General features: G+C 36.0%; 1 protein-coding gene across 1 annotated transcript; it reads left to right on the top strand.

Annotated features, from left to right (window-relative positions):
• Window positions 1-8,023: 8,023 nt before the first annotated feature.
• Window positions 8,024-11,804, top strand: LOC149228660 (cytokinin riboside 5'-monophosphate phosphoribohydrolase LOG8-like). The gene is made up of 4 exons (XM_089380826.1): window positions 8,024-8,089; window positions 8,428-8,565; window positions 10,624-10,761; window positions 11,679-11,804. Exons 1-4 carry the CDS (start codon window positions 8,024-8,026, stop codon window positions 11,802-11,804), a joined length of 468 nt encoding a protein of 155 aa, XP_089236952.1.
• The last annotated feature ends 378 nt before the right edge of the window (window positions 11,805-12,182 follow it).

The raw sequence follows: 12,182 nt of genomic DNA, 5'->3' as shown, positions 1-12,182 counted from the left end.
TTGACTTCTATTCTATGCTCAATTTCCTTATTAGGCGGCATCTTCATAGGTAGGTCTTGAAATACTTTTTCGTGCTTCCGAATTAGATCTTGTATCTCTGGTGACTCTTCACTGGTCATATTTGCAAATAACATTTCTAATTGGTGATATTGTACTACAGAAGCGGGTGCTCCTTTTCGAATCATCTTCATCATTTGAGATGATGATACAATTTGATTCTCTGGTGCTTGGAATCCATGTAATTTGCACTTCTGACCTCTGCATATGAATTTTATAAACTGTACTTGATGGTTGGCGGCATAAGTACCTAAAGTTTGTAGCCATTGGATACCTAAGACTACATCTACTCCTAACGGTACCGTGAAGAACAGAGACTCTAAATTAAAGTCTTGAATCTGAAAATTGACTTTATCGCATTTCCCCACCTTTTCGTTCTTCTTACTGTCAGCTACCATCACTTTCATGTTTGGTAAGGGAAATGAAAAAATATTGAGTCTCTTTGCCACGGTTGCATATAAAAAATTGTGTGCTACCAAAGTCGATGAGAACCACTACGTTGTTCTTCTTTGTGTCCTTTTAAATTTAAGGTCTGAGGTTGTGATATTCCTATCATAGCTGATAATGACACTTGCGGAATACTTCCGTCATCTAATTCTGGTGAGAATTCTAGGGCATCTTCTATTTCTTCTATGTCAGAATCTTCACTATTTAAATCATTGGTTGCTTTACAATTATATAAGTTCTTTGGTTCTTTTCCTTTAGCACATCTATGTTTGGGGTCCCACTTCTCACCACAACGTTTGCATTTACCCTCCTTTATCCTCTGTGTTTCCACATTAGATTTTTCATCTTCACGACGATGTGTTGGAACATATCTTGTATTGTTTGAGTCCACATAATGGGGTACTCTTCGTCTTGAATATGTTTTTTCCGATTTTGACCAAAATATTTGTTCGAATTTCTTTTCAGTTGTTTTTGCTTTTCATCTTGCTACTTCTATTGATGTAATATCATGCATCTCAAGTTCTACTTGTAAATTGGTTTTGAGTCCTAAGACATATGATTGAATTAGACGAGATTCTGATAACCCAGGTACTCGTGTTACTAACGTCTCCCATTCTTGAGTGTATTCGTCCACACTTCCTTTTTGTCGTAATTTGATGAGTTTTGAAAAGAACTCTTCCTTTACACCTTGGAATCTTTTAAAGAATGCATCTTTGAATTTTCTCCAACTAATGACATGTGTTGTCTTTTTCCACCACATATACCAATTATATGCTTCCCCTTCCATTTTCATGGATGCATGCCTGAGGCTTTGAGCTTTTCGTCATCATCATTGATGTCATATATCTCAAAGTATTCTTCTGCTTTATTTATCCATGCAACATTTTTTTTTCGTTTCCATCGAATTTAGGCATCTCAACTTTTGCCCTTCACTAGTATGTCGCTAATGGTTGAGTGAAAAAGGGTGTTGATTGCTAAAGGTATCCCAGAGTTGCTTGTTTGTAAGAGTCGCGTTACTTATTTCTTGGTGGGGTGTCGCTGATATTTTTGGGGATTCAGCTTTTTCATGAGTCCTTTGATTTCGTTGAATCTAATGAGTTGTGCTCTTGAGTTTCTTCATCTTCTAGTAGTAGTTGTGCAGTTGTATAATTCATCTTTTTACACAGAAGTTTCAGCAATGTTAATGACTCTTTGAGATCCACTTCTGTTTGGACACAGTGATTTTCCATCTTTATTTCTATTCGATTTGTCATATCCTGAAGATTTTTGATATTGTCAACCTGCCCCTTAAGCTTGATCTGGAAATCATCTAATCTTTTACTGACCTCATCGTGGTTGTTATTTATCTTATGCTCCGTGTCAACCAATTTTTTTTGGAAATCCGCCATTGTCATTGTCAACATTAAGAGAGTTTGTGGGGGCGTGTATTTATCAACCAGCTTAAATTTTTTTTTAATTAATTAAAATAAATTTGATTAATTAAATTAACGTTATATATATAACTTATAACTTATAATTAAATTAAAGTTATGTATTATATATAGCATATATATATAATTATATTATATATATTATATATTATATATAAATAAACGTTATATATATAATTTTGACATTATAAATATATTATATATATCTACCGCTGACAGTCAAGCCTGCTAGTGGGGGTCACCTCCCGTTGACCATCCAAAAGAAAAACCTTCGAGCAGATAACACTCAGCGATTATTCCAAGTAACCGCAGGTCCACCACACGGAACCACAGGTCCCTCCGCAGAGAAAAACGTTGCTGGTTCCCAAGGGTTTAGTGTATTACCGCAGAGAAAACAACGTCGGTTCCCTGAGGGTTTAGCGTATTACTTCTGACGCTGTAGCGTTTTTTTCCCTGTGGTGTGAGATTGTAGTTGGCTATTTTAATCGCAATCCTGTAACAGCACACTCCAGGCAGAACAAGGATAGTCCACACGCACCGCTTTTTTCTGAAAGCCCGTAGGGCCTAATGGCCAGCAAAACTTGTGGGTGTCACCAGTTCGTTTTGGCTCTGATACCAGATGAAGTGAAAACTTCTTGATAAACAGAAATATATATATAAATATCTTATTAATAAATGAATACTGAATTGAATGATTACATTTATAGAGAGAGGCCCAGTTATATACAACCTTAGGTGCCTCTTAGAGAAAGGGCATGATCTTTGGTTATGCCCTTTTGCCTAAATAACTACATCTAATCTGATTTTACATAACCCTAACTAATTTTTACATAACAGTCTAAGGACATTATTGGACACCAAGTTCACCAAGTCGATTGCATTCCATCCCCAAACCGATGGCCAAACAAAGGTCGTCAACAAGATAATAGTGCACAGACTATACATGTACAACTCCAAGCATCCATGAACCTAGGATGAGAGCCTTCCTTATGTGCAACACAGTTATAACAAAGCTCTCCATAGCTCGATTGGTCGCAATCCCTTTCAAGTGAGTCTAGGATTTCAACCATTAGGTTTGATTGATGTTGTCATGCCTCATGTGACCACGCAGACAAAATCTGCACATGTACATTATGAGGCTAATAAAGCAACCAAGTTTATTGAATGCATACAGCACATCTGCCAACATGTGCACGAAATCTTAGATAAGTCCAATGTCAAGTACAAGCAGTGGCATGATCAACATTGGGTGCCACATAAGTTTCAGGTGGGCGACAAAGTTTGGTTGCATTTGTAGAAAAAACGTCTTACCAAAGCCCATCAAAAACTCTGACCACTCTGATATGGGCCTTACACCATCACCAAAGTTGTGGGAGAGACTGCTTTCAAGCTCAGCGTTCCCTCATTCATCGGCTTGCACCCAGTGTTCAATGTAAAACGCCTTCAGCCATACTTTCCTCCATTGTTTCACACATCAAACATTGCAGAACAACTAACAACAACAGAGTTCAACCCATATTACATGTAACAGGCCACCACTGATCAAATCATGGACACACAAATTAAGAACACTCGTCAACAGAAGATCCAACTATATCGAATTGTCAAAGTTAGTCAGCTCTTGCACTAGGGCAAGTGGCTCACTAGGGACCAAGTCCATCTCATGGAGGCACTCAACGCATTCGGGACCACTGTTTCCTAAGTGGGGAGGAATAATCCAAGTGGATATTGGTAGCCACCCACTTATTCCACTTGGACCCCTAACATCATTTCTTTCAGTTTTCTTAATTATAGCACAAACTACTATTTTTAACAATTTTTTGGGTCCTTAACTTCGAAGTCATTTTGAGGCTTCAAACAACGTTTTTTTTTTTTTTTTTTTTTTTTTTTTTTTTTTTTTTTTTTTTTTTTTTTTTTTTTGGAAACAAGCAAACCCATATGTTTGCAATAGAAAGTTGTAGTCCTCCAATAAATCTTTCTAACGAGGTATCGTATGCATCAAACGGAAATCATATGCCAAAGTTATGAACCTGAGAAGTTGATGTACCAATTTACCCCAACGAGACCCATAGTATTTTGGCATTTCATCTCATAGGGTTATATTTTTGGATGTCTGAGGTTTTCAAATGTTTCTCATGAATAAATAGGCATGTGAGCCTCACAATAACACAATTCAGAAGGCATGTAGCTGCACATCTCTTCTCCGAGATAAGCTACCATCATCGAACTAGTCTATTTCCATTCCGCACATAAACAGTGTTTAGTACTTCGTTATTAATGAATTGAAGTTTTGTTTTCAATGTAGCTTTGTGTTTCTATTTATATTTGTATTTCATTTCATTCCTTCATAAATTTGGATCAGAGTTACCAATTCCCATGGTTAAAAAACAATAATAATTTAATTATTTTGTTAAACACTGTAATGTCCATATTGTTGACTATTAATAGATATATAGAAGCATTTTTTGCCGATCAGATTTATCTCGAGTGCTTAAGAGGAATGATTGTTATCCTCCCCACTTAGGTTAGATTCTCACAAGTGACATGAACTCATATTGAATATATTGTTGTAATGGCTTCAAGACTACTTGTTAAGTGACCTTAAGCCCCAAAGAATTTCTTACCCTTGCCCATGGATGGCAGCGTAAGGGTGCTCGATTACATGAAATATATATAGGTTTGTTGTCTGATCCTTTTGGCTATATATATTTTCTTACTATATGCAAAGAATCTCTCTCTCTCTCTCTCTCTCTCTCTATATATAGAGAGAGAGAGAGAGAGAGATTCTCTACATATAGTAAGAAAGAAAATATATATATAGCCAAAAGGATCACACAACAGAGCCAAGTGTGCCACAAGAGAAATCCATTTCCAAAATCTTATTACATTCATTCCCATCAATGCTCCTACTCCTGTTTGAACACTTAAAATGGTATCTTCACAATATCCCTCCATTGATCTACCAAACATGATGAGGGGGAGTGGTCTACAACCTGTTATGACCAATGTTGCTGACGTTGACATCAGGTTAAATAGGCAAGCGTCCAGAAAAGCAAAAAAAATAAAAATCAGAAAAATATCAATAAAATTCAGCGAATACAACAATATTCATTTTTTCAACTTATTTAAAATATAAAGCAACAACAACATCAAATAAATGCATTGCCACATAAATATGAAAATAGAACTAATATATAAAATGTATAAAATGTCTAGTGCTACATCACACATCAACACTAAATTATGCCATGAATCTTTAGTCCTAACTAAGACTCAAAATATCACCAAAACACATATAATAAATGATCTCACCATCGTGAGTCATCTAGAGCGAAAATAAACACATAAACTAGTGTGGTTTCCTCTGCCCCTTTAACATGCAAAGGTAATGGCTTTTCCTCTAGAGAAAGAAGGCGCTAAGGCTGGTGTTGGACTCGGATGTCTTTTAGAAGAAGAAGAAAACCAGTCTCCTCCTACTTTGCTCTCCAAATGCTTCTCTTTGTTTGCAAAATGACCCAAAAAAGCCACTTAAATCACCTTTATCCACGTGGATGACAATTTTTTGTGCTCTCCAAATGCTTCTCTTTGTTTGCAAAAATGACCCAAAAAAGCCACTTAAAGCACCTCTATCCACGTGGATGATAATTTTTTGTTCTGTGTCACAATTTTTTCACTTGGTAAAAATTGCCAATTTTTACTGGTGATAAAATCAGCCAAGTGTAAAAATCACCATCACAAGATTTTTTTGCAATTTTATCATGATTTTCATAATTGTCGTTATGACTAAAGCAAAGCTCCCATACTACTTTTCTTGTAAGAGTCCAGGCCTTTGTTTCAAGCCTTTGTTTCAATAGAGAACTGAGCAGGAGATAAAATCTCCATGTACATTGGAAAACTCAGCAATCCTCATTTCAAATACTTGGGGCTTGATCAATAAGACAGCCCAGAAATATGGTGGCATTTCTATTTTAATGAAAGACATAAATTGCAACATTTTCTCATTCAAGAGTTAAGGATTTAATATTAGAAAAATTGCAATAGAAGGTGTGCCACCTTTGAGTTTATTCACTGAAAAAGCAAAGAGAAATTATAGCCAAAAAATTAACCCTTCTTGTTACACCGTAGGGCGTTCCCTCTGAAAACAACTCCCCTCTCACATTACGTGTACATTTGTGGGCCTTTGATTTCTAATGTTAGACGATTAAAATAGTTTCAACCATGCGATTAATTTTACCGGTAGCAGGTAGCGCTTGCTTTGCACTATCCATTGTCTAGAACACTTCTGGAAACCAGAACGCTTCTGCTACCAGACCGAGGGTGCAAAACTAGGGAAGAAGACGATGGCTGATGCGATGGGACAATGGCTTATGCGCGACCATGACTTTATTTGCGATGCACTGTTCTCATAATAGTTAGTTTTGAGCCCCACTGGAAATGTTGTTCTACTCTACTGCTGTGGGAATCCCCTTCTTGATTCCTCCAATGATTTGATTTCTCCTCATTTTCCTCCCAAAACCTTGTCCTGATTAGATCTTTTGGAAAAGAGCGCTCTCCTTGCAGGAATTCCCCGAGGAAAACTGGCAGGTAGAGGGCTTTTGCTTCCATGTTTTTTTCTGGGAAAAGAGAACAGCTAACAGAAGGCATGCACAATGTACAATTAGCAGGTCCTACTCAAGACTAACAGAAGGCATTCGTCAGAAGGGGAGGGAGAAATTTTTCAAATTCTAGATTTGGGCTAATCCGAAACAGTCTTCAGAATTGTTTAATGCTTCTATCTTATCTTGGCAGGCAGAGGGCTTTTGCTTCCATGTTTTTTTTCTGGGAAAAACGAACAGCTAAATAAATTTACAGTTGTCGATTGCCACTCATGGCCCCAACATTTTCTGGAAAAGAAAAAACAAGTTGGTCTCGCTCCAGCTGCAATAGTTCAGGTGCAGAGAGAAGTGGATAACACGCTCAAACCCCTGAATATGAATCGAACTTTAGTGGCGGGTGAGTTTTGAAATCGAAACTTTATTAATGTCCACAGATTATCAAAGTAGGTAACTAGGACGCATGAATTCTATCTTGTCCGTAGGAATTTGCAGGCTTAGCCATTTTTTCTCATTTGGTTGCTGCCAGGATGGTTGATTCAAAGTTTCCCTTTGTGTTTGGATATTGTCTGACCCATGCGGGTAAGGCCCATACACAACTTTCATTTACTATTGTAGACAAAAGAATTTGGGTAATAACCTTTGACACGAAGGAATAAAATCACACTATTTGTGAGGTTAGGTATTGCCCGTGTGATGTCCCATTGCTCTTAGCATCAAAATGAATTAAGACCCGTGGGAGCTATTAGACAGGGGTTTATATTCTAGGGTAGATGTGAGATTTTTCTAAGACTATATTCCGAGAGACAGTGTTTTCTCCTTGAGTCATGGATTGGATACTTTACCTAGTCGTGTCAGATCTAAACACAATTCCTTAGTAGCAATGAATATCTATTTAGATGGGGATGCAGAGATACTGAAAGAGCATCTCACAAGTTTAATCAGTTAGTTACTATCATGTCAGGCCACATACATTTCTTAATATATACAATCAATGATAATAATTGATTTACTGCTTATGTACTTCTGGTTCAAATTTTCTTTCAATGTACCTCAATTGTTTGGTTGTAATTCTATAGCTAGGTTTTTAGTACGTTTGGATTAAGGACCTTTGAAGACACAACAGGAGCTATTGTCTTTTGTTATAGAATACAATTATTTGTTTGCATGGCATTTATAATCATAGTGTCTCTTCTGTTTTAGGATAACGTTATTTGTTTACATGGTTTTTCACAAGCAATGTAATTTAAGCTAAATGAAAATGATGGAGGCTTAAAGGAACTGTCACTCTGAAATTAAGGGAAGCATTCTTTTTCACTGTTTAATTAACTTCAAAAATTTCAACCAAGTGATTGTTCTTATCTACAAGTAACTTTTATTTCATGTTAAATGACATTGAACCATTGGTGTCTATATCTGCTGCCCCAAACAGTTTGGGAAATTAGTGGTTACTGGCCTTCTCATATTACAAATCTTTAGTCCATCTTTGAAATGAAAATGGGACAGTTATCTCAAACTTCTCTAAATCTAGGCCAACCAGAACAGTATCAGGCTAATCAGAAGGTACACAGAACATAACAGAGGATATAAGAGAGGGAGATAAAATAAAGAACAATGACCTATTCAACCTGATGTTTTGTTGTATAACATCAGTCAAACATGCTAAGAGGAACAATGTATTGCAGTGAAATTACTGGTATAAGGCTTCTAGTTTTCTTTTCCAAGGACTGATTGCTCTGAAATTGGATGATTAGGATTTTGCATATTGCAACTGATTGATGTGCTTTTGATGCTATGGGCATGACTATTTTGGATTTTTATGTAATTGAAATAGTTTTACTATCGATGTTGCTTAAAGATCCTACAACCTAAACTGTTTAAGATGGTAAATTATATCACAGATATCTAGTCATACAGTCGGTGAAGTAAAGACTGTTGCTGACATGCATGAAAGGAAGGCCGAAATGGCTCGTCAAGATGATGCTTTTATTGCTCTTCCAGGTGATTTGATACTTTGCATTTTTAAGAAACTTTTTGGGGTATGATAAATAGGATGGTTTGTTGTTAATTGCAATTAAGTTTTAATTGCACCTTGAGAAGCCAGGTGCACTCCATAGCCAAAGCGTTGTTCTGCGCTGAAATTGTGATCCAGTTAAAACTTCATGTGGATACGGGAAAGGGCAGACTGAAATCGATAACTAAAGCGCTTGTTCCTAGGGGTTATTAAGAGGCAGGGGATTGAGTTCCAGGAGCAAAGTAAAAGGTAAAGGCAGCACATGTAGTTGACCTCGTTAATTGAGTACTAGAGCCTAGTCGAGCAAATCTGATTCCAGGCGAAAATATAGTGTCTTAATCACGAGCATCCTCACGACTTCCAACTTCGTAGCTGGCTGGCGTCCCTATTTCATTTCTCTATCCCTACCCCGCAGATTGAGACCGAGTTGGAGTTGAAACAGACCCAGTTGAATAAGCTTCTTAATAACCAGCATAAGTTACTATCTAACCACCACCATCAAATGAAGAACAAAAGCACGAGTTTAAGCCGCGACAATGACTGTTTTTATAGCCATAGTCTTTGGTTCGAAATATTTGGTTCTTGGCAGGAAGAGGGCTTTTCCTTCCATGTTTTTTTCTGGGAAAAGCGAACAACTAAATAAATTTACAGTTGTCGATTTCCACTCATGGCCCCAACATTTTCTGGAAAAGAAAAAATAAATTTACAGTTGTCGATTGCCACTCATGGCCCCAACATTTTCTTTTTCCTTCCATGTTTTTTTCCGGGGAAAAGCCAACAACTAAATAAATTTACAGTTGTCGATTTCCACTCATGGCCCCAACATTTTCTGGAAAAGAAAAAATAAATTTACAGTTGTCAATTGCCACTCATGGCCCCAACATTTTCTGGAAAAGAAAAAACAAGTTGGTCTCGCTCCAGCTGCAATAGTTCTGGTGCAGAGAGAAGTGGATAACACGCTCAAACCCCTGAATATGAATCAAACTTTAGTGGATTGGATACTTTACCTAGTCATCTCAAGATCTAAACACAATTCCTTAGTAGCAATGAATATCTATTTAGCTGGGGAAGCAGAGATACTGAAAGAGCATCTCACAAGTTCAGTTAGTTACCATCATGTCAGGACACATCCATTTCTTGATATATACCATCAATGATAATAATTGATTTACTTCTTATGTACTTCTAGTTCAAATTTTCTTTCAATGTACCTCAATTGTTTGGTTGTAATTGTATAGCTAGGTTTTTAGTATGTTTGGATTAAGGACCTTTGAAGACACAATAGGAGCTATTGTCTTCTGTTATAGAATACAATTATTTGTTTGCATGGCATTTACAATCAATGTAGTGTCTCTTCTGTTATAGGATAACGTTATTTGTTTACATTGTGACATAACGTTATTTGTTTACATGGTTTTTCATAAGCAATGCAATTTAAGCTAAATGAAAATGATGGAGGCTTAAAGGAACTGTGACTCTGAAATTAAGGGAAGCATCCTTTTTCTTTGTTTAATTAACTTCAAAAATTTCAACCAAGTGATTGTTCTTATCTACAAGTAACTTTTCTTTCATGTTAAATGACATTGAACCATTGGTATTTGCTGCCCCAAACAGTTTGGGAAATTAGTGGTTACTGGCCTTCTCATATTACAAATATTTAGTCCATCTTTGAAATGAAAATGGGACAGTTATCTCAAACTTCTTTAAATCCAGGCCAACCAAAACAGTGTCAGGCTAATCAAAAGGTACACAGAACAGAACAGAGGATATAAGAGAGGGAGATAAAATAAAGAACAATGACCTATTCAACCTGATGTTTTGTTGTATAACACCAGTCAAACATGCTAAGAGGAACAATATATTGCAGTGAAATTACTGGCATAAGGCTTCTAGTTTTCTTTTCCAAGGACTGATTGCTCTGAAATTAGATGATTAGGATTTTGCATATTGCAACTGATTGATGTGCTTTTGATGCTATGGACATGACTATTCTAGCTTTTTATGTAATTGAAATAGTTTTTCTATCGATGTTGCTTAAAGATCCTACAACCTAAATTGTTTGAGATGGTAAATTATATCACAGATATCTGGTCATACAGTCCGTGAAGTAAAGATTGTTGCTGACATGCATGAAAGGAAGGCCGAAATGGCTCGTCAAGATGACGCTTTTATTACTCTTCCAAGTGATTTGATACTTCGCATTTTTAAGAAACTTTTTGGGGTATGATAAATAGGATGGTTTGTTGTTAATTGCTTAATTTTTAATTTTTAATTTCACCTTGAGAAGCTAGGTGCACTCCATAGCCACTAAAATGTGCCTTGACGGTAGGTAATTCTAATAAACTAAAATGAAAATAAAATGTTAAGGTCCAATTATCAATGTTAAGAAAGGAGTTCAGGCCATTTGTAATTATGTTATAAAAAATAATAATAATAATAATAAATAAATAAATAATTAAAAAATAATAAAAAATAAATAAATAAAAAATAAAAAATGGCATAGATCCATCATACTTGGTAACTAGAAATTTGAATATCTTTTTGTTTGTTTGTTAAGTATATATCTCTTTGTTTAATAGATCAAAGGTTACAATGAATCTATGCTAATTCTAATAAACTAAAATGAAAATAAAATGTGAAGGTTCAATTATCAATGTTAAGAAAGGAGCTCAGCTCAAGCCATTTGTAATTATGTAAATAAAATTAAAATTAAATTGACATAGATCCATCATACCTGGTAACTAGAAATTTGAATATCTTTTTGTTTGTTTGTTAAGTATATCTCTCTATGTTTAATAGATCAAAGGTTATGATGAATCTATGCTAATGGTGAATATGCATTTATTAGGGCCTGGTGAGAGACAATATGCAGATAATTTATAATAAAACTTCCAAATCCTTTGATATTCCATTCCCTGATTTCTTCAAGATTTGGCTGATTGAAGGTGGTTATGGCACAATGTAGGAGCTGCTAGAGATGGTCACATGGTCACAGCTAGGCATTCATGATAAGCCTGTACATATCCACTGTTTAATGTTGAATTGTTTTAGAGTTCATTCAGTGCCCTTACCATTGATCTTCAAGAGTATTGCCAATTATTAAGAGTATTGATCAGTCATAACTTACTAAAAGTGCAGGTGGGTTTACTTAATGTTGATGGTTATTACAATTTCTTGCTTGCCTTATTTGATAAGGGTGTTGAAGAGGGATTTATAAAGCCTTATGCACGGCATATTGTTGTGTCTGCTCCAACAGGAGAATAACTTATAGCCAAGATAGAGGTAGGGAGAATGTTATGGAAGTGATTCTAGCTTGATGTTTGCAGTGTCTAGAAAAGAACATGGTCAGGGGTTGGTATCCAAAATAAAATGTTATCATTAATGGATTAGAACTTTCGACTGCTTGCAGTGTCTAGAAAAGGACATGGTCAGGGATTGGTATCCAAAATAAAATGTTATCATTAATGGATTAGAACTTTTGACTGCTCATCGTTTGGTTATATATTCACATATTCTGGTGACAGGGATTAAAAACATCATTTGGATATTCTGTGCAGGAATATGTACCCTGCAGCCTCTGATTTGCATTCATAATAAATTTGACCTGGCTTGGTCCCCAATTGTGGGCAGTTGTTTGTTTTG

This window comes from Pinus tabuliformis, chromosome J (assembly GCF_031772625.1).
Source record: "Pinus tabuliformis cultivar Carrire ecotype Pingquan chromosome J, CPIR1, whole genome shotgun sequence".
NCBI classification, from domain to species: domain Eukaryota; kingdom Viridiplantae; phylum Streptophyta; class Pinopsida; order Pinales; family Pinaceae; genus Pinus; species Pinus tabuliformis.
The sequence above is the reverse complement of the archived record's forward strand: the minus strand, read 5'-3'. Positions and strand labels throughout refer to the sequence as shown.